The sequence below is a fragment of the Erinaceus europaeus genome, chromosome 2 (genome assembly GCF_950295315.1).
Source record: "Erinaceus europaeus chromosome 2, mEriEur2.1, whole genome shotgun sequence".
Lineage (NCBI taxonomy): Eukaryota > Metazoa > Chordata > Mammalia > Eulipotyphla > Erinaceidae > Erinaceus > Erinaceus europaeus.
In genome coordinates this window covers 21,419,832-21,447,352 of record NC_080163.1, presented here as the reverse complement: position 1 = coordinate 21,447,352, position 27,521 = coordinate 21,419,832, and the positions used below count along the sequence as shown (strand labels likewise).

The window sequence follows — 27,521 nt, the reverse complement described above, 5'->3', positions numbered from 1 at the left end:
TATATCATGTGAACTGTGACACCCAGCTAAAATAGATAAAACATTCTAATTTTTAAAAAATATTTATTTATTTTTATGAGAGAAAGAAAGGAAGATACAGAGATAAAAACCAGAACACCTCTTAGCTCTGGCTTATGGTGGTTCTGGGAATAAACCTGGGACCTCAGTGTCTCAGGCATGAAAGACTTTTTGTATAATCATTATGCTGTCTTCTCAGGCCCAATAATTCTAATATGTTATAATTTTCAAATATTAAGTGATATTTGAATAGTTTTATTTCGTGATATGATACATGTTAAAGAGGTTTTTTTTTTTCGCCACCAAAGGAATTTCTGGGGTTGGGGGTGCCTGCACATGAATCCACGATCCCAGCAATAATTTTTCTTTTTTCTTTCCCTATTATATTAGCTAAGACAGAAGAAGTTGAAAAGGAAGGGAAGGATAGGGAGAGAGAAAGATACCTTCAGACCTGTTTCACAGCTTGTGAAACTTCCCCTCTAATGATGGGGAGCAAGGCCTCGAACCTGGATCCTTCCTTCCACATGGTAACATACTCTCAGTTGGGTGTGCCATTTCCTGGCCCCCAGAGATTTGTACCTTTGATTTCTAAAGCAATCTTTTTTAAAAAAATGTATTACCTTTATTTATTTGATAGAGACAGTCAGAAATTGAGAGGGAAGGGGGGATAGAGAGTGAGAGAGACAGAGAGGCACCTGCAGCACTGCTTCACCACTCACAAAGCTTTCCCCCTGCAGGTGGGGACCAGGGACTTGAACCTAGGTCCTTGTGCATATGTGCGCTCAACCAGGTGCACTACAACCTGCCCTCCCATTTTCTTAATTTTATTTTATAAAGGAGTCTTTATAAGATATGATATGATTATTATGGTATGTTAGAATTCCTGCAAAATAGGTGCAAATTCAGTAATGAATGTTTGTAGATTTATAGAACTATTGAAAATAATGAACTTAATAATTTTTTGTTATTTGCCCATGTGTGTTGACTATATAGTAGGAGTTTTACAAATAATTTTATGTACTGATAACACCAAGTGAAAATGTTTACAAAATGTTCAGCAAACCAAAAAAGGCATTAGGGTTTAAGATTTTTTTTTAAACCCCAGTGCTCACTTTATACAAATAAAGCAAGTCTGAAGCTCAAGGGAAGATAAACTAAGAAAAAATTGAGTGCTTTATTGATATGAATAAATATACTTTTCAATGTATGTAATATACCTTTAAATTTGACACTAATTAATTAACTGAGTGGACATAAGATTGAGTTTCCTCACAGATGTAGATTTTAAGCTAATGTTTTTGCTTCTGAGTTAAAGCAGATATTAAAAATATAATCCACTTTTGTTTATACAGATACAAAAATTGAAGTATTGTGTATGTTTTACATGGAAAAATTGAAATATGTTTGGAATAAAGACATGCAAATCACTTTTTTAACTTGATTGGATAAAATCTAAATTAAGTTAATTAAGTGTTTCTCTAATATGCTCCATTTGTAAAATACACAGTAGGTTTCAAAGTCTTATAAGATTATATAATCTTATTAATAATTTTTAGAGACTAAAGGTAGATTTTTAAAAATTTTACATTTTTTGTTTTAATAAAATGCATTATTAAAATTAGTTTCAACTTTGTAATTTTTACTTTTAAAATGTAGCTATTAGAACATTTAACAGTACTCATGTAGTTTACAGTAGATTTTATTAGCTAACACTGAACTAGACTGTTTTATCCTCACATGCAGGAAAGCTTGTGGCTGTTTTATTAATGTTTGAGGTTAATTAAGAGCAGCTTGAGCTGGGTACAGTTTGATCTTAATTTAGTCACTGGTAATTTCATGGTTAATCTGGTCACTTCAACCTGTCTCAGAATTTTTTATTTATTACATGTCAGTGCCTTCATCCAGGGGCTCTAACCGGATTACATTCCTGTGTAAAAGCACAAACTAACATTAAATCAATTTGTAGATAGAAATCACTGTACCTTCTAGTTGAGTGTATTATGATCCTGGTAGTGGATAAACCGCTAATTGCTCCCATTCTTTCAGAGGAGCACATTATTCAGAGATATTTTGCATAGCTATCATCAAGACTATACTGTGAGCGACACTGTAGACTTTCTTGCAACAGCTGTCACAATTGGCAGAGGCAGTGCTGGAGAAGCGCTGCATGAAATTGGCCCAGTGGACACAATTAATCCAGAGAAAGAAGAGCTGTTTGTATAGCAGGCACACTTGGCACAGTTATACGGCTGGTGTGATTATGTGCCTCAGTAACAGGGCATGGTGGGGAAAGCTGTCAGTGTATGAAGTGATATGGATTGTGGTGGGAACAGATGGCTAAAAAAATGCTTGACCTTCTAACACCTTGCCACACTAATAATGGAAATGGTCTTTTAAAAGAATTGGGAGATTTTTTCCCCCATAAATTTGGAAACCATCTTGAAGGCAAATGAAAAATTTAGCCAGGAGATACATATATATATTTTTCCCTCCAGGGTTATTGCTGGGCTCGGTGCCTGCACCATGAATCCACCGCTCCTGGAGGCCATTTTTCCCCCTTTTTGTTGCCCTAGTTGTTGCAGCCTCGTTGCGGTTATTATTGCCATTGTTGACGTTGCTTTGTTGTTGGATAGGACAGAGAGAAATGGAGAGAGGAGGGGAAGACAGAGAGAGAGGGGAGAGAAAGATAGACACCTGCAGACCTGCTTCATCGCCCGTGAAGCGACTCCCCTGCAGGTGGGGAGCCGGGGGCTCGAACCGGGATCCTTACGCCCGTCCCTGCGCTTTGCGCCACGTGCGCTTAATCCACTGCGCCACCGCCCGACTCCCTCCAGGAGATATTTTAAATAATCTCTTGTACCTAGAGTTGGCCAATTAAATCTCACTGTTGATAAAATAAAGTTATGTATACACATGTAAGAAGTTTACATCGGGGAGTCGGGCGGTAGCTCAGCCGGTTAAGTGCAGGTGGCGCAAAGCGCCAGGTGTAAAGATCCCAGTTCGAGCCCCCAGGTCCCCACCTGCAGAGGGGTGTTGCTTCACAAGGGGGTGAAGCAGATCTGCAGGTGTCTATTTTTCTCCCCACCTCTGTCTTTCCCTCTTCTCTCCATTTCTCTATGTTCTATCCAACAACGACATCAATAACAACAATAATAACTACAACAGTAAAACAACAAGATTAACAAAAGAGAATAAATAAAGTTTACATCATGCTTTGCATTTAGCCCATTCACATATCTTTTTTTTTTTTTTTGCCTCCAGGGTTATCACTGAGGCTTGGTGCTTGCACTACAAATCCACTACTCCTGGTGGCCATGTTTTGCAATTTTTTTTTCTGTTATTGTTGTTGTTGGATAGGATAGAAAGAAATTGAGGGAGATGCGGAAGATAGACAGGTGGAGAGAAAGACACCTGCAGACCTGCTCCACCGCACTGCTTGTGAAGTGTCCCCCCTGCAGGTTGGGAGCCAGGGGCTCGAACCAAGATCCCTACTCCTGTCCCTACACTTCACACAATGTGCACTTAACCCAGTGAGCCCGCCCCCATGCCCCCTTCACATGTATCTGCTCTACTCTTTGAACATTTTAAAATCTACTTTTGACCTATGCATTTGTTTGACCTCTGAATTAAAAGAGAGTAGTCTATGCAATTAGGACACAAATTGTGAAACCAGGGTTTTGTATGTTCTTGATTTTAATTTAATCCTTAGGTTTGTCTGTCTATAAGGTTCAAGATGGGGAAGGTAGCATAGTAGTTATGCAAAAACACTTTTCTGTCTGAGGCTCCAGACCCCAGCATTCAGTTCCTGGCGACACTATAAAATAGAGTTGAGCAATGTTCTAGAGTGGAATGAGAGAATAAAGGAATGAGGGAAAGGGACCCAGGGATGAAGGGACACTGGGATCCTGTTAAAAACTATACTGTAAAATGTTGCCCATCCCTGCCCCCATAACATTAAGGAAAAAAAATCAATAAAGTCCACCAGTTTTCAAAGATGCTTGGAAATTTACATGAACTAATTAAATTGATAAGATATAAAGTGTGCACTGCAGAAAAATAGCTATTTAGAACTTCTGTGTACTGGGGCTAGGTGTGGTACCCTTAGAAGAGCAGTTCCCCCTTGTGGAGTGGGGAGGAGGGAATCTTCACAAGCTGTGAAGCAGAGCTGCAAGTGTCTCTTTCTCTCCTGCTCTCTCTCTCCTTTATTTCTCTCTGTTTCTAAACAACAACAATAATACCACCACCGCCACCAGGAAATGGTGGTGGAGTCAAAAAGGTCTGGGCGATGGCACATCTGATCGAACACACACATTGTCGTGCACAAGGACCTGGGTTCAAGACAGTGGTCCCCACCTATAGGAGGGTTACTTTATTAGCATTGAAGCAGTGCTACAGGTGTCTCTCTCTCCATATCTCTCTCTTCTTTCCCTCTCAATTTCTCTATCCTATGAAATAAATAAAATTTAAAATCAAAACAGTCAAAAGGTCTAACAGCAGCTATTCTGTGTTGGGCCTAATGTATTATTATTATTATTACTATTATTATTATTTACTTTTGATGGAACTGGGGCGTGCATTGCTTATGTGAGGTTTCACTGCTCTGGGCCAGTTCTTTTTCTTTACTTTAGAGAAAGAGAGAAACAGCATAGCGCAGAAGCCAGGTACATGGCATAGCAAGCTCTCTATCTGATGCATTATTACTCTGACTTTGAGCTCCATTTTCTGAGCAGTGTACTGATCTGGATATAAGCAGAGCACCAACTCCTATGGCTAGGTAGACCCCATCTGCCTCAATTTTAAACAGTATGTGCTGCTTCCAAGCAGTGCACCAAATAGAGTACACAAATTACCATGGGCAAGAGTCCAGGCTCAAGACCCCTGTCCTGACCTGTGAGGTCAGGGAAGGAGAGGAGTGGATGGGTGGCAGCTTCACCAGTGGCAAAGCAGAGCTACAGGTGTCTCATTTTATCTTTCCCTTATCTCCTCCTTTCCTCTCAATTTCTCTGTCTCTGTCCAGAAAAGAAAGAAAAAATGTCTCCCAGGAGCCGTGGGTTTATAGTGTAGGCATTAAGCCCCAGTGATAGCCCTGGTGGCAATTAAACCGTATGCATGTGCTATGATAATATAGGTATGTGCTCTTGGTGTAAACACTGTCTTTTAATTGGTAACTTTACCCTTCCCAGACAGTCAAAATTGGTCCAAACCTGAGCTTAGTTACACCCAGAACAAGAATCAAATTAACTTGAAATCTCTGTAAGTAAGTCTAATAGACCCTTGGATAAAATTTTTTGGGGGGGATTTACCTTGTATTTGATATTTTTCACACATTACCTTTAAAAGACAAGATATTCTTATCACAGATTTTGAGCTAGCAGACTCACCTAGGAGGTTAAATAATTGGCAGCTCTAGGGTTTGAAACTGACATGCAAGCCTTATTTACAGCCACTTACACCAGCCAGAAAACTTTTTTTTGCTAGTAACAGCATTTTATATTGGTTTTCCTTAACTGCATCCTTTTAAGCAAGAGCCCAAATAGACAAACATGCTTTAAAATAGACAAAATCTTGGTTTTTCATTATTACTTTGAATTTCTTTTATATTTTTAAATTTTTTGATTATCTATTTATTTATTTGCATAGACACAGCCAGAAATCGAGAGGGAAGGGGTTGATAGAGAGGGAGAAAGACAGAGACATCTGCAGCCCTGCTTTACCACTTGTGAAGCTTTCCCCCTGCAGGTGGAGGCTGGGGGCTCAAACCCAGGTCTTTGTACACTGTGACTTGTGTGCTCAACCAGGGGCACCACCACTGGGGCCCCTACTTTGAATTTCTATGCTGCTACTGATTCCCTAACTTTTTCAGCCTGTAAAGATTATTGGAATTAGTATTGAAATGGTTAAATTTGCTCCAAAATTTAATTCTGATCTTAAAATACTTAATGTATAAACTACCAGGTGAGCTATTAATCTGACACTTTTCTTTTTTTTTTTTATATTTATTTATAAAATGGAAATACTGAAAAGACCATAGGGTAAGAGGGGTACAGTTCCACACAAATCCCCACCACCTGAGCTCTGTATCCCATTCCCTTCCTTGAAAGCTTTCCTATTTTTTTTCCTTTATTGGGGGATTATGTTTTATAGTTTTTAGTAAATAGTTTGTACATGCATAACATTTATGTTTTCCACATAACAATACAACCCATACTAGGTCCTCTGTCATCATGTTTCAGAACCTGAACCCTCTACTCCCACCCCAGAGTCTTTTGCTTTGGTGTAATAGAAAGCTTTCCTATTCTTTATCCGTCTGGGAGCATGGACCCAGCATCATTATGAGGTGCAGAAGGTTGAAGGTCTGGCTTCTGTAATTGCTTCTCAACTGAACATGGGCATTGACTGGTTGGTCCATACTCCCAGTACTCCCAGCCTGTCTCTCTCTTCGCCTAGTGGGGTAGGGCTCTGGAGAGGTAGGGTTCCAGGGTACATTGGTGAGGCCATCTGTCCAGTGAAGTCAGGTTGGTATCATGGTAGCATCTGCAACATGGTGACTGTTTGCATCAAACACTTTTTAAAGATTACTTATGTATTTGAGTATTGGGCTTTGGAGTTGTGTATCTATGACCAGGACTGGTCAGTAGTCTTCATATCTGGGTCTGGCACTTTTTCCACTGAAAAGCATCCAGGAGAAAGAACAGGCTAAGTGAAGTAGATGATCTGTGCTTTGTATAGCCGCACCTTTCCTGAGAGTGCTGGTGAATGAAATAGGGCCGCTCTGGCTTGCAGATGCTGACAGTCTGCTGAGTGGAGCACATCCTACTTACTGCAAAGGGGTGCCAGAGGTCATAGGTAATGAGAAAACAGTGATCCCTACTTGTGTCTGCGTTACGCTTTGAGCTGGCCATGAATAACAGCCTTTTGCCTGAACTAAATGAGAGGAAGACAAAGACTGAGAGATCTCCTCACATATGTGTGGGATTTAAGAAAAAGAGCTCATGGATATAGAGAACAGATTGAAGGTTGCCTGAGGTGGGGAGGGATAAATGTGTAAATAGAATCAATTGACAGATCTATTATATCATTAAAGTAATTTAAATTTGTGATTGAATTAAAATTCCAATTATAAAATAGTAAGTCATGGGGATGAATGTACTTTGTAGTGACTAGAGCTAATATAGCTATTTTTAATTTTTTATATTTTCCCTTTTGTTGCCCTTATTGTTTTTTATTGTTGTTGTTATTGTTGATGTCATCGTTGTTCAGACAGAGAAATGGAGGAGGGGAAGACAGAGAAGGGGAGAGAAAGATAGATACCTGCAGACCTGCTTCACCACCTGTGAAGTGACTTCGCTGCAGGTGGGGAGCCGGGGGTTGGAACTGGGATCCTTACGCTGTTCCTTGTTCTTCGTGCCAAAGCGTACACTTAACCCACTGCATTACTGCCTGACTTCCAGCTATTGTATTTTTAAAAAACAAAGTTAACATCTTATTAAGATAACATTGGCTTATAAGTTTATCTTTTTATTTTTTTAAATTTATTTTATTAGTGACTTAATACTGATTTACATAACTATAAGGCATATAATTCTGCTGTTTCCACCACCAGAATTCTGTATCTTCATTCCCTCCATTGGAAGCTACAGCAGTTCTCCTAAGGTCACAGATAGAGGTTGACTATTATTTCTGTAACTATCTGTCTATATATATTTGCCCATTTTTTTCCATGGTCCTGTCTTCTATTCCTTTCCAAGTCATAACTACACCTATTACCACTTCTGAATGTCCTTCCTATTTTCCTCTTCTTTCTCTGGGTCCTCATGAAGTTAGAATTAGGGAGCCCTCTGGTCATCTCCCCCCTATCATTTCTCCCCCATTGGGAGTATGGATCAAAATTCTTTTTGGGGTGCAGAAGGTGGGGGTTCTGGTTTCTATAATTGCTTATCCACTGGACATGGGCATTGGTAGGTCAACTTATACCCCCAGTCTGTTCCTCTCTTTTCTTAGTTCAGTAGAGCTCTGGAGAGGTGAGGTTCCAGGATACATTGGTAAGAAATCGTCAAGGCTGTAGTGCTTCTGTGGATATCTCAGTCATCGTTGGTGAGTTTTGTTAAGTTGGCTAATTGTAGATATTTGTTGTTTTGGGGGGAGATCAGCTCTGTTTCCTGTTATTCCATGGCCATGCCTCCCAGAAGTCCCATTAATATAGCTGTTGTATATTGATAACTGCTGTAAGTATGTTTTTAAAAGTTTTTATTGTAAGAAAAATTATAACTAGGTATGGTGATGACTTTTTTGTTTTGTTTAATTTTTTGGTGATGACTTATCTAGTCTTATTCTGGGGATTATGTCTCAAAATATACAGATACTGAATCATCATATTGTAAATCTGAAACTGATATGTGCTTATTATACCTCTTTTTAAATGGCCCAAATTCAATTGAGGCGATGGAAAAATAAATACTATAAGTGTTCTCCAGGTGGTGACATTACAGGGTATGGACACTTCTTATATTTTATATTTCTAAATCTTCAACTTCTTTTGTAACAGTTATGCAATTTTTAATCTCTAGTACAGATGATTATAGAAAGCAAAGTGGACAAGATGCCCCAAATATTTTTTTTAATTCATATACTTTATTAAGTTTTTATATTGATCATCTCATGAATTCATAAGGAATGGGTTCCAGCAGCTCTGGTTCCTTTGCATTGGTTCTCACAAAGTGTGCCTTTCTATGTGGAGCAGGCTGACACTTCAGTTAAACCTAAGTCCCCTTCTCTTTGGCTTCCTTTTTTTTTCTGATCATTTTCCTTCACACGTTTCAAGAAGCTGTCTCTGCTCTTACAGTGCTTAATATGCTCAATGTGAACATGAATTCTCTTGACAAGAATCTTGCCCTTGTTTGCTTACAGCAATACCCACAGCATGCTGGGTAATGTAGACTCTTCCAGTTTTGCCATGGTAAAATTTGTGGGGCATTCCTTTTTGAACAGTGCTCATTCCATTTATGTTTGCAATATCCCCTTTCTTATAGATCCACATATATGTGGCCAAAGGAACAACACCATGTTTTCTAAAAGGCCTAGAGAATGTATAGCGGGTTCCTCTTTTCCTTTCCTTTGTGATAGTCATTTTGGCGATTTCCTGGAAGATGGCTGCTCCAGCCGAAAGGTGCAAAGAGATTTTTCAACGTGTTGGTAACGAGGATGGTACCTTTGAGTTATATACCGTCCAGTTTAGTTGTCCTGCCAGACATAAGTCTGAGGATGTTTTTGAAAATCATTATGCCCATTTCATTTCAGACAGCCAAATAAGGATATTTATTCTTCATCATAAGTTTAATAAGTCCAAAATTGTCAGGTTGCATCTACCGGAGCAGAGCAGGAGCACAAATCTTTATTCACATGGACACCCCAGAGATGGGCGAGAGATGAGTGGTTTAGGCCACGTGGAGCTAGCAAAATGGCCGCCTCCCTATGCCTAACAGCCCTTCTCTGCTCAGGTCAGGGAAGAGAAAAAAAAAAAGGGAAACGCAAACAGCAGAGGCTTTTATGGGAGAATTCTGGAAGTGGCAAGTTGGGGCCAGATTGGCTAGAAAAGGGGGTGGAGAAAACAAGGCACTCTGGGACGATAGAAAGTTTCCATAGCAATGGTTGCTAGGGTTTTAGCTCACACAGGAATGGGCGATACCCTAAGGGGGTAATATGGTGGCAGAGGAGTCACTTTAAAACAAGGCAGAAGATTGATATGTAAATAATAATACTCGCATGGAAATATGGTGGTTTGTGGGTCTCCTGCCTAATTCAACCACATCTGTACAATATCCCAACACAAAATGGGGTAGGTTTTTTTTTTTTTTTTCAGTGCAGCTGAGGACGCATCTTGATAGTACAATGCATGGTTTATGTGTCTGAGGTCTGATGTCAATCCCAGGCACAGCTGTACTATAATGGTGCTCTGACCACTCAGTTCCTCTTGTATCTTTCTCTGTGTTATCTCTCATCAATTAAATTAAAAAAATATTTTCAGGAAACTAAATGCAACCTTTGAGTTATCAAAAGACAGCTAATATTCTAACTCTAGCACATAAGTATCTAATGTTATTGAATATTGTTAAGCAATTCCAAAGTCACAGCCTCTTAGTGAAACTTTATTTTGTAAGTCATGTAGCAAATATCCTTTGTCTATAATCTACATCATCTTTTTTTGGATAAGCATATTTACACTTGGAACCTGCGAATATAAGTATATTATGAGAATTTGAGTAACATTACAGACTTTTTTTCTTCACCTCCAGGGTTATTGCTGGGGCTGTAAATCCACCACACCTGGCAGCTTTTTTCTTTCTTTCTATTTTATTTGACAGGACAGAGAGAAATTGAGAAGTGAGGGGAGATAGAGGGAGAGAAATATGGACACCCGCAGACCTGCTTTACCACTTGTGAAGCTTCCCCCACTGCAGATGGGAAATGGGGACTTGAACCTGGGTCCTTACACAGGTACAGTGTGCGCTTAACTGAGTGATCACTACCTGCCCCCCCAACATTTTGTTTTTAAAGGAATATAATATAATATAAACCTGTGATTATAACAGTTTCTATGAATAATCTAAATAAAAATTAGATTATTGGGGAGTCGGGCAGTAATGCAGTGGGTTAAGTGCAGGTGACACAAAGTGTAAGGGCTGGCGTAAGGATCCCAGTTTGAGCCCGCAGCTCCCCATCTGCAAGGGAGTTGCTTCACAGGTGGTGAAGCAGATCTGCAGGTGTCTATCTTTCTCTCCCCCTCTCTGTCTTCCCTTCCTCTATTTCTAACGATGACATCAGTTCTTCTTCTAGCATTTGCCCTTCTTCCGTAGCCAGTCAACAGGTCAGGTTGAAAGCTGTCAGGAGCTGCTTGTTGCGGCTTTGAAAGTGACTGGGATCCATGTGGATTCAGTCGGCTAGGAAGGATCGTCAGTTTCCCCAATGAATGGGTACTCACGGGATGCACCACGAGAAGGTCGATCCAATGCATCCCACAACAATAAAACAAGGGCAACAAAAGGGAATAAATAAATATTTAAAAAATTAGATTGTTAAATATCTTAGAAACATATGAATAATATTACTTAACTGATCATGAAACACGGGCTCTCATGATCCCAAAAATATGCATATCTTTGGATTGACAGTTAAAAAGCTTTCAGTATCTCCACTGTTATTATAAAATAAATATGTGTGTTGGACTAATATAACTTCTAGTAAAGTTTTTTTTGGTTACATATACTGTCTTTGTATGACTATGTACTTAAAAGAATTGCATGGCATTTATCCCCTTTAGAATTTTTTTTTCCATCGGTGCTCTCAAAATGTCACTTTGAATTAAGGCACAAGGTTTGAAAAAGATAATTTTTTTATATTCCTGATGTAGATTTCAATAGCACACTGAACTTTGTTATGGTTGAATTTCTCTTGTATCTCTCTCTTGCTCTCTATTTTTTTTTTTTTTTTGGCCTCTAGGGTTATTGTTGGGGTTCAGTGCTGGCACAAGGAATCCACTGCTCCTAGTCACCACTTTTTCCATTTTGTTGGATAGGACAGAGAGAAATTGAGAGGGGAGGGGAAAATAGAGAGGGAGAGAGGAAGCTAGACACCTGCTGACCTGCTGTAAAGCTACCCCCCTCCTGCAGGTGGGGAATTGGGATCCTTGTGCAGGTCCTTGAGCTTCATGCTGTGTGCGGATAACTCAGTGCGCCCCTATTTCTCTTGTATCTCAAAAGAAACTGAGGACACTTTCAGTTTTTGTATTGTAGAGAGCAGTTAAAATTTCACAGAAGGGAGTCGGGCTGTAGCGCAGCAGGTTAAGCGCAGGTGGCGCTAAGCACAAGGACCCGCATAAGGATCCCAGTTCAAGCCCTGGCTCCCCACCTGCAGGGGTGTCGCTTCACAAGCGGTGAAGCAGGTCTGCAGGTGTCTATCTTTCTCTCCCCTCTCTGTCTTCCCCCTCCCCTCTCCATTTCTCTCTGTCCTATCCAACAACAATGACAACAATAATAACTATAATAAAACAACAAGGGCAACAAAAGGGAATAAGTAAATAAAAATAAATATTTAAAAAAAATAAAATTTCACAGAATAAAATAATCTCTTTACTATTCCTAGAAAAGAATAAGTACTACATATTTTTGTCAGCTTAAGCAGAGAGATAATATACCTTTGCTATAAATGAACAGTTGTCCACATTCTAGCTCTTGTAGGATATATGTACCATCTATGGGGTCTGCCTGGTTTGTGATCTTACTGAAATTCCCCCAAAGAGGCAAACTATGACTAATATCTGTTTCCTATTTTCAACTTTTCTGTAAAAGTTTTTTTTTTTTAATTTCTTTATTGGGGAATTAATGTTTTACATTTGACAGTAAATACAATAGTTTGTACATGCATAACATTTCCCAGTTTTCCATATAACAATACAATCCCCACTAGGTTCTCTGTCATCCTTTTTGGACCTGTATTCTACCCCAGAGTCTTTTACTTTGGTGCAATACACCAATTCCAGTTCAGGTTCTACTTGTGTTTTCTCTTCTGATCTTGCTTTTCAACTTCTGCCTGAGATCATCCCATATTCATCCTTACATTTCTGACTTATTTTACTTAACATGATTTTTTTCAAGGTCCATCCAAGATGGGCTGAAAACAGTGAAGTCACCATTTTTAATAGCTGAGTAGTATTCTGCTGGGATAGCCTGAGGGTACTTCTTCCCGAGCTAGTGCTCTCTGGCTTGGAGAGAACTCAACTGGAGCCGATCTAGGCTGCTGCGTGGGAGAGGGATCAGGAACTCGTGCTGCACTAACTTCCGCAGGAGATACACTCTGGAACTCTCAGAGCCAGAAAGCAATTTCCAAGTGTCTTTAATCAGAAGAGCAGCTGTTTTTATACTCTCCAAGTAGGGTGGAAACAGGATGTGATATAGAGAGGGTGGAGAGAAAAGTGACTGGTGAAAATCAGAGTGTGACAAGGAGGGGGCGGAACAGGCGAGAATCCTATCACTGAACCACCAATGCCCTGGAGGGAGTGCTTTATGTAAATGTAAAAGTGATTTATGTAAATAGACCAAAGCTTTGAATGGGATCAGTAAATCCCTATATAGGCGTATGGTTAAGCAGAAGCCAGGGGGAGGTGGCATACTACCCAACAGTATTCCATTGTGTATATGGACCACAACTTGCTCAGCCACTCATCTGTTGTTGGACACCTGGGTCTTGGCTATTACAAATTGTGCTAAGAACTTATGTGTACACAGATCTTTTTGGATTGGTGTGCTGGGTTCCTTAGGATATATCCCCAGGAGAGGAATTGCAGGATCATAGGGTGGGTCTATTTCTAGCCTTTTGAGAGTTCTCCAGACTGCTCTTAACAGAGGTTGGACCAATTTACATTCCCACCAGCAGTGCAGGAGGGTTCCTTTGACCCCATAACCTCTCAAGCATTTGCTGCTGTTACCTTTTCTGATGCATGACATTTTCACAGGAGTGAAGTGGTATTTGCATTTGCTTTATTTGCATTTCTCTGACAATCAGAGACTTGGAGCAATTTTTCATGTCTTTCTCAGCCTTTTGGATCTCTTCTGTGGTCAATATTCTGTCCATGTCCTCTCCCCATTTTTGGATGGGGTTATTTGTTTTCTTGTTGTTGGTTTGGCAAGCTCTTTATATATTTTGGTTATTAACCTTTTGTCTTATGCATGGCTTGTAAAGATCTTCTCCCATTCTGTGAGGGGTCTCTTGGTTTGGGTAGTGGTTTCTTTTGCTGTGCAGAAGCTTTTTAATTTGATGTAGTCCAATAGGTTTATGCTTGCCTTAGTCTTCTTTGTAATTGGATTCGTTTCATTGAGGATGTCTTTAAAATGTATGTGGAAAAGAGTTCTGCCAGTATGTTCCTCTAAGTATCTGATAGTTTCTGGTCTAACATCCAAGTCCTTGATCCACTTGGAATTTACTTTTGTGTTTTTGTGAAATATAGTGGTTCAGTTTCATTCTTCTGCATGTTTCAATCCATTTTTTTCCAACACCATTTGTTGAAGAGACTCTGCTTTCCCCACATAAAATATTTAATAATTGACTAAGGCAGTTGTTTATTATCATCATATATTTAAATTCAGACAAAATTATTAACCAATTTATACAGTCCCCTTTTCTACTTCTCATTTCCACATCACTGTTCCCATTAAAATCACACACACATTTAATGATTAACTTCTGGATTTGGAATAATAGGTTTAGTTATTTTCTGACTGTGATCATCCTTCATTAATTCAACTAAGATCTAGTAAACACCAGCCGCTGTATTAGTCACTTTTCTTGGCATGAGAGGAAAATCATAAGTAAAGTGGTGAGCTTGTGTCATAATGGATTTTACATCACGAGGAAATAACCACACATAGCAGTATACAAGTTAAATTCTGTGACTGAAAAAAAGGTGGGGATGCTTTAAAATGGGGATTTGAGGGTCCTGAGTCTTGGCTCACAGGTAAAGCACACACATTACCATGCATGAGGATCCCAGTTCAAGTCCCTTATCCTCAGTTGCAGTGCTTCAGGTGACCTTCCCTTTCTCCATCTCTGCTTCACATTGCAAAGTTGACAGGGTTATGCCATTATTTTTATTTATTAATAGTTTCAATCAGGACACTGCTCAGCTCTGACTTACTGTGGTGCCAAGAATTGAATTAGGAACCTCAGAGCCTCAGGCATGAAAGTCTTATATAGCCAAATACTGTCTCCCCAGCTAAAATCATGCCATCTCTTTTAGGGATATATATTAATATATGTACTATATTAATATATAATATATTATTAATAATATATATAATATATATTATATCTGTAATAGCTTTATTCAGGGCTTTATTCTGTCCAAACTGTGTTTTGAATGAGCTCATTTAAAAATATTTGATTCACCATTTGGATTTCACTAGCTTCCCTATAGTTCAAAAAAAAATTAACAGAACAAAGATAGGATTATCGGATCCTTCTTTCTTCCATTTCTCCTGTTTCTTCTTCTTATTTTTCAGTTTTTTTAAAATACATATTTTATGGGTATCGGGTGTTAGCGCAGCAGGTGAAGCACACATGATGCGAAGCACAAGGACTGGCTTAAGGATCCCAGTTCGAGTCCTGGCTCCCAACCTACAGGGGGGTCACTTAACAGGCGGTGAGCCGGTCTGCAGGTGTCTGTCTTTCTCTCCCCCTCTCTGTCTTCCCCTCCTCTCTCCATTTCTCTCCTATCTAAAAACAACCACATCAGTAACAATAATAATAACCACAACAATGAGGAAAAAAACAAGGGCAATAAAAGGGAAAAATATAGCCTCCAGGAGCAGTGGATTCATGGTGTAGGCACCGAGCCCCAGCAATAACCATGGAGACAAAAATTTACACATTTTATTTATTTATTATTGGGTGGAGACAGAGAGAAATTAAGAGGGAAAGAAACAGAGAGACACCTACAGTCTTACTTCACCACTTAATGAGGCTTTCTCCTTGTAGGTGTGCCACTCCCTGCATGTCCTTTCTTTCTTTCTTTGGTTCTTTCTTTCTTGTTGTTGTGCGCGGGCCGCGGAGAAGAGAGAGAGGGGGTCCGGAGCGAAGAGGAAACACAAATCTTTATTTGCGCTGGCACCTCAGAGTTGGGGGCTAGAGAAGCAGGTTGGGCCACATGGAGGTAGCGAAAATGGCCGCCTCACGCAGTAACCTTTCCTGCATCTGAACACCAGAGTGAAGTGCTGGCAAGAGAGCGAGGTGCAGAAGAAGAAGGGCTTTTATAGGAGTAGCTTTCGTGAGAATGGGAAGGGGGAGGAGTAACCATAGCACTCCAGGATAGGATGATAACTCTCCTGAGAATGGGAGGGGGTGGAGTGACCAAAGCACTCCAAATATCGCGGGGATATAGACAATGTCCTGAGGGCACAACATGGCTGAACAGGCACTCAGAGAATGTCCCAACTCTGCAGGAACTAGCAGTAGCCTGAGGGGACAACATGGGCACAATTTCCCAGCACACTCTTCCTTCCTTCCTTCCTTCCTTCCTTCTCCTCCCCCCCCCCTTTTTCTTTCTTTTCTGTCTTACCAGACCTCTGGTTCTGGTTTATGATGATGTGGGGGGATGAATTTGGGATTTTGGAACCTTGAGCATGAAAGGTTTTTTTCTGCATAACTATAATGCTGTCTCCCCCACCCATTATCTAGCATTTTGATATGTTGAGTATACTTGAATGGACAGTTTTCTTAGTAGATTAAATTCTATAACATCTTGAGAGCTAATTCATATTATACTTCTCTCTTTTTTTTTCTTTACTGGGGGGATTAATGGTTTATAAGTAACAGTAAAAAACAGTAGTTTGTACATGTATAACATTTCTCAGTTTTCCACATAATGATCTAACCTCCACTAGGTTCTTCTCTACCATCATGTTCCAGCACCTGAACCCTCCCTCCCGACCCCAGAGTCTTTTCCTTTGGTGTCATATACCAACTCCAGTCCAATATCTGGTTTGTGTTTTTCCTTTTCTTCTTATTTTTCAACATCTGTCTATGAGGGAAATAATCCCATATTCATCCTTCTGTTTCTGGTTTATCTCACTTAACATTACTTCTCTTTAACATCTTTAATTTGTTTATATTTCAAATTCCACTCCTACTTTCAGTTATCTTTTGCTGTTTCCTCCATGTCTATACTTACTCCACTTAGGTCTTGAACGCTTTAAAGTCATCTATGGCAGTAGGAGTAAATCCTTTCAAAATTCCATAAATGCTGATATATTTACCTCTTTCCATGAGTCACACATAAGTTTAATGGTATTTAGAATAGTGGATTCTTTCTAAAAAGTTAAAAGTAAATTTTTATCTTATGTTAATGGTTTTCCTCTCCTGAAAAGCCTGTGAATTTTCAAAAAGGTGCATCAATAAGTTATTTTTCTAGTCTTGCGCCTGTTCTCACTGAATCAAGTGTAGGTGCAATAGCACATAAGCATAAAAGGAGGAGTCATGAGAGGATCACATGAATTTGCTCTAACAGAGTATATGGGTGGTGGTGCATCTGGTTGAGTTATGTATTACCATGTACAAAAATGGGGTATGAACCCTGCAGTCCCCACCTACAAGGGGTAAGCTTTCCAAGTGGTGAAGTAGTGCTATAGTGTGTCTCTGTCTCTCTCCCTCTTTATCTTCCCCTTCCCTCTCAATTTCTCTCTATCCAACAAATAAAAAAAAAAAGGAATGACTCTTTAGAGATATGAAAAGATAAAGGATAATGACTTTATTTTACTTATTTTAGGTAGAGACAGGAAGACAAAGATGCAGGGAAGGGGAGGGGAGGACAACACCAAAGCTTTCTTTAATGAGGAAACATGACCAAACAGCACACTATCCACATGAGCTATTTTGTTGGCCTGAGAATACCTTATTTTAATAAGTTCCTCAGTGTTAAGACTTAGACACCACTTCCTGCAGGCTTTATGACTTTTTTTTTTTTATTACTTGAGTTTCATGTAATTAAAGTAGAGGAGTCAAGTGGTCAAAATGTTGACATTTGTTTTTGTTTTTTTTAATGTTTTTTTTGTTTGTAGATTTATTTGTGTGAGAGATAAAAAGACACTGTCTCATTCATTGAGTCTGAGCTAAAATACTATAGAGAAAAGTATGTATAGTTATAGTATACTTTTATTTCAAAGGAAAGAATGTATGTTACACATACACACGTGTGTGGGTTTATGCACTCTTAGAATTCCCCCCCAGACAGATCTTATCCGTTTATATTAAAAACAACAGTAAAACATAAAATAAACACAGTTGTCTCTTCTCTCAAGTGATGAAACCATTTTTACTACCACTGCAGTATGTGAGAGGTTCATTTGCTCCATAACCTCTTTTTGTGGTGGTGTTAAGTCTTTTGATTTTAGTTGTGGTGAGTGTGAAATGTTATCTTACTGTGCTAATAAATATCTTTCCAATGTCATTGGTTTACAATATGATATTGGTTTCAGGTGTCTGACTTTATAGTTCACCATCTGTCGACACTCCATTATGACTCCTATCAGAACTCTAGTTTCCCACCACCACTGTGCAGTTGATTCATTTGATAACATTCTATCTCTTCCCTTTTTGGTGACCACCACTTTGTTCTTATATTCTGAGTGGGTTTTTGTTTTGTTTTTCTTTCTTATTTTTTAAATATTTTATTTATTTTATTTTGAGAGAGATGCAAAGAGAGAAGGACACAGAGAAAAACACCAGAGCACTGCACAGTTCTGGCTTATTGTGGTGTGGGGGATTGAATCTAGGACTTGGGAGCCTCAGGCATGAGAGTCTCTTTTATAACCATGCTATCTACCCCTGCTATTTCTTTCTTTCTTTCTTTTTAAGCTTTAGGTATAAAGCATTACATTTCAGCATTGATGTCTACTCCATCATAATCACTGTAGCAAGTCTAATTTACATCAACTACCAGCTAGCAGAGAGAGAGAGAAGGGAGGGAGGGGAGGGGAGGGAAGGGAAGGGAAGGGAAGGGAAGGGAAGGGAAGAGAAGAGAAGAGAAGAGAAGAGAAGAGAAGAGAAGAGAAGAGAAGAGTAGGAGAGAGAGAAAGAAGATGACACTAAAGAATTCTTCCACCACTCTTTTTGTCTTTGGTGCTCTTTCCTGTGGTGCCCCTCTTATGTCTTCTGTTGTGAAGTATCTATTCATTATGTTGCCCACTGGAAGGGGGTAGTCTTTTTTTTTTTTTAATTTGTAGGGATCTGTATTAATGTTGGATGCATATTCTTAGTTGTATGTGTGTGATTATCTCCCTTCCTTGTACTATGCTATTTAACATTTAACATAGTGGTAATAAAAGGATGTTGTGTATAGAAGATACATTACATTTCATGTTTCTAAACTGGCAAATTTGGAAGGACAGTGGCTCATTTTTAAAATACAGACTTTACATTTTTATTTTTTTGAATATAGCTTTAAATTTAAGACAAAAACTGTGCTTTGTATTCTGCTTTGGTTTCAGGTGCAGTTAAATACCAGCATTTCTAGTCAGTATGTAATTCGGACACAACCAACTAATAGGTGCCTTTCTACACTGGAGTGTGCTGCTGTTGCTCTTTCCATCTTGGAGAAGAATATTTCCATACATGAGGTATGTCTTTGAAAGGCTGTAGATATACTTGAAGGTAGGAATTGGGACTTGACTTTAAATAGAAAATGTAGAAATGCAGAACTTGTTAAATCTGTAGTAAAGTGGCATGTACAAGGTTCTTTGATAGAAATCTATGTACTTGCATAACCTCTTTCCCCCCTCCTCTGCAGGTGTGTGTGCATGGGTGTGTACACACACCCATGCACACAAACACACACACCCATGCACACTAGCTTAGCATTCCAGATTGCATCGATTAAATATTCATTCTTAGCTGTACAAACAGCATTTGTAATATGCTAAGTTGCTTCTGAGTAGCACAGTACTAAATATAGTTTTTGCTTTGGCTAGATTTTTCTTGCTCTATTTTGTATTTCTCTTTTATATTTTATGTGCACTTTTGCTCAACTTTTGTCTTTTTAATTAAAAGAACATTTTACAGAAGCATTCTCTTTTATGCGCTTATCTTTGAGGTATACCAACTTTCTGTTTCTATTAAGTTACTTATTACAACGTAGAACTGATAGGTAATATTTATTTATTTATAATAATACCTGTGCAGGTTGGGCGGTAGCTGCCACAGTTAAATGCATGTATGACCATGTGCAGGGACCTGGATTCTAGCCTCCATTCCCCATGTGCAGGGGGTCACTTCTTGCACAATGAAGCAGTTTTGTAGGTATCTCTTATTCTCTTTTCTGCTCTCTCTCCTTTCAACTTCTATCAAATAAAATAGAAAGGGAAAAAAGAAAAAGAAAAAATGGCCACTGGGAGCTGTAGATTCATAGGCCAGGCACCAAGCCCCAGCAATAACCCTGGTGACAAAAAATAAGCAAAAACTACAGGTTATGAAAAGATCATACACACAATGATCATTTTATTTAATTTCCACTTAGGGAAATTAAAATAGTTATATTACTTTTTTAATCTTAAATCAAAAGATAAAAATAACAAAAAATGAGTTTAAATTGTCAACATTTTCTGATCATTGAAAAGTTTTGGTAAAGGCAATATAAGAATATGGTAGGCAGTAGTGCAGCGGGTTAAGTGCACATAGAGCAAAGTACAAGGACTAGTATAGGGATCCCAGTTCAAGCCCCCAGCTCCCCACCTGTCGGGGGAGGGGGTCACATCACAAGCAATGAAGCAGGTGTGCAGGTGTCTGTCTTTCTCTTTCCCTCTCTGTCTTCCCTTCCTCTCTCAGTTCTCTCTGTCCTACCCAACAACAACAGTAGTGATAGCAACAACAACAAGGGCAACAAAATGGGAAAAAATGGCCTCCAGAAGCAGTGGATTCATCGTGCAGGCACCGAGCCCCAGCAAAAAAAAAAAAAAAAAAACAAAAGAAGAAGAAGACGATGGTAGAGGACAACAAGAATTACTAGACAGAGTTTATGACTCCTAACTCATGCATGTGCGTGCGCACACACACACACACACACACACACACACACACACGTTCTGCCTTCTTTCTCTTTTCCCCATTATATGCTGTAGTTACTATTATAAGATTGTGCCTTAGGAATGAAATAAATTTGAATAATGGATAAAAGTTTAGGTCAGTTCCCAGAGGGATAGAGAATGGGAAAGCTATCGGGGGAGGGGGTGGGATATGGAGATGGGGCGGTGGGAATTGTGTGGAGTTGTACCCCACCTACCCTATGGTTTTGTTAATTAATCCTTTCTTAAATAAAAAAAAAATTAATTAATTAATTAAGATTTAAGAAAAGAAAGAAAACTTAAAAAGGAAAAGAAGTAGTCTGGGAGATAGTGCAGTGGATAAAGCACTGGACTCTAAAGCATGAGGTCAAAAAAAAAAAAAGTTTAGGTCAGAGTAACTGGATTAATTACCATGAAATGACCAAAATCTTCCGGAGCTGGGAGATTTGTAGATATACACCAGTTTCTGTGAGAGAGAGCATATGTGCACACCTATCCATAAACTACTGCAAAATATATACCTGAAAGCAGAAGTACACTAGAGTTTGTAATGAGTATCCCCCTAACACTTCCTCTCCACTATTCCAAGCTTTGGGTCCATGATTGCTCAACAATTTGTTTGGCTTTGTATGTTAACTCTCTTTCCAGTCACCAGGTTCCAGATGTCATCAGGATGCCGGCCAGGCTTCCCTGTGCTGAAGACTCCACCAATGTGTCCTGGAGCTCTGCTTCCCCAGAGACCCACCCTAATAGGGAAAGAGAGAGGCAGACTGGGAGTATGGACCGACCAGTCAACGCCCATGTTCAGCGGGGAAGCAATTACAGAAGCCAGACCTTCCACCTTCTGCAACCCACAATGACCCTGGGTCCATGCTCCCAGAGGGATAGAGAATGGGATAGCTATCAGGGGAAGGGGTGGGATATGGAGATTGGGTGGTGGGAATGGTGTGGAGTTGTACCCCTCCAACCCTATAGTTTTGTTAATTAATCCTTTCTTAAAAAAAAAAAAAGAATGCCAGAATTAAGCATTCAATGATTTGTCTTTTTCTTCTCCCTTACCCTAAGCCACAGAGAATGTCAGAGTTGTAAACTTTTCTTCTTTTGTAGATTTTCATGGTAGCATGTTTTTTGTGTGTATCTGTGAACAGATTTTTTTTTTTTCAGGGAAGTGAGAGCAAGCGATGCAGTTTCTGTTTTGAGAAAAAAGATTCATTAGATACTCTTAAGATCTTCCAGAAATGACCAGGAATTGTTCTTATCCCTTTTCTGCCTCTTGTAACCTTACCTCCTATTCCCACAGACCTGGCCATCAACATAGCACTTAATAGACCCTATACATGCCTTCCAGTTTTGTTTATACACCCTCATTTATCTGTACATATTTTTTTTTATTTAAGAAAGGATAAATTAGGAAACCATAGGGTAGGAGGGGTACAACTCCAGACAGTTCCCACCACCCAATCTCCATATCCCACCCCCTCCCCTGATAGCTTTCCCATTCTCTATCCCTCTGGGAGCATGGACCCAGGGTCATTGTGGGTTGCAGAAGGTGGAAGGTCTGGCTTCTGTAATTGCTTCCCCGCTGAACATGGGCGTTGACTGGTCGGTCCATACTCCCAGTCTGCCTCTCTCTTTCCCTATTAGGGTGGGTCTCTGGGGAAGCGGAGCTCCAGGACACATTGGTAGGGTCTTCAATCCAGGGAAGCCTGGCCGGCATCCTGATGACATCTGGAACCTAGTGACTGGAAAGAGAGTTAACATACAAATCCAAACAAATTGTTGAGCAATCATGGACCCAAAGCTTGGAATAGTGGAGAGGAAGTGTTAGGGGGATACTCATTACAAACTCTAGTGTACTTCTGCTTTCAGGTATATATTTTGCAGTAGTTTATGGATACGTGTGAACATATACTCTTTCTCACAGAAACTGGTGTATATCTGGGTTTTGGGACTTTGTTAGAACGTGAACCACCTGGGATGGAATTAGAGTATACTATGAAAGGAAAGGTCTCACCCGAGTAATGAAGCTGAAGGGTTGTCATTCCACACGTGAAGTCTCTGGACACAGTCTGAGCTGAAGCATGTTGAGGTGGCAATCGTTGTGTTGATTAGGTTGCGATCAGCAGATGCAATATTATTTGATATGGATTGGGAGAGGCATATGGGAAAGTGGGCCCTATCCAAGGGTTCCAGGACTGGGGGAAGTAGGGACTCTATAGTGGAGATGTGAGGTTCCTGCTGTCTTAGGGTTCAAAAAGACAATCGATAGTTAATGTTATCATCAAATTATTCGGTAATTGGGTTAACTTTGAAAAGCCCTTTTGTTAGGGTTTGCTGTACAGTACCCAGTATCTTGTATATAGCTGTGCTATTGGTTGCTTTTGATCTACTTGGTCTAGGCTTTTGAGAGAGTCCGCATATCAAATACACAGCCTATATATTAAAAAGACTCAGTCTGTGTTTTAAAAAACTTAGAGACATACAATTAATTTTCCCCCTCTCATATTAATTAAATAGGGATTTATATGACTACATTTTACTAGGAGTGTACATAAACACCATACCCACCACCAAAAGACTGTGACTCATCCCTCCCACCCACTCCCACCCCCCACTGGCCCAGGAAGCTGCATGTCTACCCCTCACCACAGGGCTTTTACTTTGGTGCCCTACTTACAATTTGGTCAGGTCCTGCTTTTAGTTTCCCTTTCAGATCTTCTTATTCAACTTCTGTTGATGAGTGGGATCATCCCATACTCATCTTTATCTTTCTGATTTAGCTCACTTAACAGAATTCCTTCTAGCTCTGTTCAAGATGGGTCAGTGAAGGTGGGTTCATTGTTCTTGATAGCTGCATATTATTCCATTGTGTATATATACCATGGCTTTCTCAGCCACTCATCTGTTGTTGGGCACCTGGGTTGCTTCCAGGTTTTAGCTATTATGAATTGTGCTGCTATGAACATGGGAGTACACACCTCTTTTTGGTTGGGTGTTATGGAGTCCTTGGGGTATAACCCCAGGAGAGGAATTACTGGATCATATGGAAGGTCCATGTCTAGCCTTGTGAGAGTTCTTCAGACTGTTCTCCACAGAGGCTGGACCAATTTACATTCCCACCAGCAATGCAAAAGGGTTCCTCTGTCCCCACAGCCTCTCCAGCATTTGTTGCTGCTGTCCTTTTTGATGTATGCCATTCTTACAGGAGTGAGGTGGCATCTTAGTGTTGTCTTAATTTGCATTTCTCTGACAATCAGTGACCTAGAACAGTTTTTATATGTTTGTTAGCCTTTTGGATCTCCTCTGAGGTGAATATTTTGTTCATATCCTCTGCTCATTTTTGGATGGGGTCATTTGCTTTTTTGGTGCTAAGTTTGCTGAGCTTTTTATATATTTTGGTGATTAGTTTCTTGTCTGATGTATGGCGTGTGATGATCTTCTCCCATTCTGTGAAGGGTCTCTTTGTTTGTTTAATAGTTTCTTTGGATGTGCAGAAGCTTTTCAATTTGATGTAGTCCCATTGGTTTGTTTCTGCTTTAGTCTTCCTTGCAATTGGGTTTGATTCATCAAAGATGTCCTTGAGGTGTAGGTGGGAAACTGTTTTACCAATGTTTTCCTCTAAGTATTTGATTGTTTCTGGTCTGACATCCAGGTCTTCGATCCATTTGGAGTTGATTTTTGTTTCTGGTGAGATAAAGTGGTTGAATTTCTTTCTTCTGCATGTTACGAGCCAGTTTTCCCAGCACCATTTATTGAAGAGAGCCTCCTTTTTCCATTTAATCCTTTGGGCTCCCTTATCAAAGATTAGATATCCATAGGTGTGGGGATTTATTTCTGGGCTTTCAATTCTGTTCCACTGGTCTGTGTGCCTATTTTTGTTCCAGAACCATTCTGTTTTGATGATGATGGCTTTATAATATAGTTTAAGGTCTGGGAGTGTGATGCCTCCATTTCTGTTTCTTTTCCTCAAGATATTTTTGGCAATTCTAGGTGTTTTCATGTTCCAGATAAATGATTGTAATGTTTGTTCTATTCTCTTAAAGAAGCTTGGTGGAACTTTGATGGGTATCACATTAAATTTGTCTATGGCTCTGGGGAGAATATTCATTTTGATGATATTTATTCTTCCAATCCATGATCATGGGATATCTTTCCATTTCTTGGTATCAGTTACTATTTCCTTGAGTAGCGACTCATAGTTTTCAGTATACAAGTCTTTCACTTCTTTGGTCAACTTTATTCCTAGATATTTTATTGATTTTGTTGAAACAGTAAATGGGAGTGATTTCTGGATGTCTTCTTCTTCAGATTTAGTGTTTGCATAAAGAAATGCCACCGATTTTTGTACATTGATTTTGTAGCCTGATACCTTGCTATATTGCCTAATAACACCCAGTAGTTTTCTGCTGGATTCTTTAGGTTTTTCTGTGTATACTATCATATCATCTGCAAATAGTGAGAGCTTGACTTCTTCCCTTCCAATCTGTATTCCTTTGATTTCTTTCTCTTGCCTGATTGCTATGGCAAGAACTTCCAATACTATGTTGAAGACTAATGGTGACAGTGGACAGCCCTGTCTAGTCCCTGATCTGAGGGGGAATGCTTTCAGCTTCTGTCCATTGAGTAGGATGTTGGCTGTAGGTTTGCTATATATGGATTCCACTCTCTTAAGGAATTTCCCATCTATTCCCTTTTTTTGTAGAGTTTTGAGCATGAATGGGTGTTGGATATCGTCAAAGGCTTTCTCTGCATCTATTGAGATAATCATGTGGTTTTTGGCTTTGCTTTTATTGATGTGGTGAATGACATTGATTGACTTACAGATAGATGTTGAACCCGTCTTGCATTCCTGGGATGAATCCCACTTTGTCGTGATGAACAATCTTTTTGATATGCTGCTGTATCTGATTGGCAAAATCTTGTTTATTATTTTGGCATCTATGTTCATCAGAGATATTGGTCTGTAGTTTTCCTTTTTTGTTCTGTCCCTATCAGCTTTTGGTATCAGGGTGATGTTGGCTTCATAGAAGGTGGAAGGGAGTATTCCTGTTTCTTCAATCTTATGGAAAAGCTTAAGAAGTATGGGTACTAGCTGTTTCCTGAAAGTTTTGTAGAATTCATTTGTGAAGCCATCTGGTCCAGGACTTTTGTTGTTGGGGAGATTCTTAATAATGGTTTTAATTTCTTTGTCTGTGATTGGTGCATTTAGATTTTGTAGTTCTTCTTGGTTCAGTTTTGGAAGGGCATATGCTTCTAGGAATTGTTCCATTTCTTCCAGATTCTCTAGCTTGGTGGCGTATAGTTCTTTGTAGAAGTTTCGCAGGATTCTCTGGATGTCTGTGGTGTCAGTTGTGATATCTCCTCTATCGTTTACAATTCTATTAATTTGAGTCTTCTCTCTTTTTTGTTTGGTGAGTCTGGCTAGGGGTTTGTGAATTTTGTTTAATCTTTCAAAAAACCAACATTTGGCTTCATTGATCTTTTGTATGGTTCTTTTATTTTCGATGTTGTTTATTTCTGCTCTAACTTTAGTGATTTCTGTCCTTCTGGATGCTTTAGGGTTCCTTTGTTCCTCTTCCTCTAAGTCCTTGAGGTGTGCAGTAAGGTTGTTCATTTGAGCTTCTTCTTGGTGTTTAATATGTGATTGTATGGCTATAAGTTTCCCTCTCAGTACTGCTTTAGCTGTGTCTCAAATATTTTGATAGGTTGTGTCTTCATTTTCATTTGTTTCCAGGAACATTTGAATTTCCTTCTTGAGTGAGTCTCTGACCCAGTGGTTCTTAAGGAGTATGTTGTTTAGTTTCCAAATTCTGTGACTTTTAATAATTTTCTGTTTGTTGTTAAATGTTAGTTTTACTCCACTGTGGTCTGAGAAGATACTTGGGATGATTTCGATGTTCTTGAATTTATTGATGCTGTCTTTGTGGCCTAACATGTGGTCTATCCTTGATTATGTGTTATGTGGATTTGAAAAGAATGTGTATTCCAGTTTTTTGGGGTGAAGGACTCTGAAAATATCCAAGAGGTCTAGTCTGTCAATCTCTTCATTCAATTCTCTTGTATCTTCGTTGGTTCTCTGCTTTGTTGATCTGTCTAAGTGTGAGAGTGGGGTATTGAAGTCTCCAACTATTATTGTATCGCTATTGATGTATTTTTGAAATTCTTTCAGTACTTGCTTGACATATTTAGATGGTCCCTCATTGGGTGCATTGATGTTAATAATTGTTAAGTCTTCTTGGCTGATTGATCCTCTAATCATTATGTAATGTCCTTGCCTATCTTTTATTTATTTAATTTAAAATCTATTGTGTCTGAGATGAGAATGGCTGTTCCTGCCCTTTTTTGTGGTCCGTTAGCCTGTATGATAGTTTTCCATCCTTTCACTTTAAGTCTGTGTTTATCTTGTTGTGACAGATGGGATTCTTGCAGGCAGCATATGGTTGGGTTATGTTTTCTGATCCATCCCCCCACCCTGTGCCTTTTGATGGGTGATTTTAAGCCATTGATATTTATTGATATTATGGATTTAATGTATTGTAGTGCCATTGTTCAAAAAATTTTTTTTGTTTGCTCTGATATATTGCAAGTATTATAGTGTTCTTCTTGTTTATAAGAGGTCTTTTAGAACCTCTTTCAGGGCCGGTTTGGTGATGGTTGCCTCATTTAACTGTTGTTTGTCTAAGAAGGTTTGATCCCTTCATCTAGTTTGAATGAAAGTCTAGCAGGATATATTATCCTTGGTTGAAACCCTTTTTTCATTCACGGCTCGATAGATATCTTGCCATTCCCTTCTGGCTTTTAGAGTTTGAGTGGAGAAGTCTGCAGATAATCTTATGGGTTTTCCCTTGTATGTGACTTTTTGTTTCTCTCTTACAGCCTTTAGGATCCTTTCTTTATCCTTAC

General features: G+C 39.3%; 1 protein-coding gene across 1 annotated transcript in view; it reads left to right on the top strand.

Moving 5' to 3' along the window:
- The window catches only part of DTWD2 (DTW domain containing 2), a 115,226-nt gene that overhangs the window by 84,799 nt on the left and 2,906 nt on the right, over positions 1 to 27,521 (top strand). Inside the window, exon 5 of the mRNA XM_007527910.3 lies at positions 19,050 to 19,178. Within this exon, the coding sequence (XP_007527972.1) occupies positions 19,050 to 19,178 (129 nt within the window). The remainder of the gene's footprint in view (positions 1 to 19,049; positions 19,179 to 27,521) is intronic.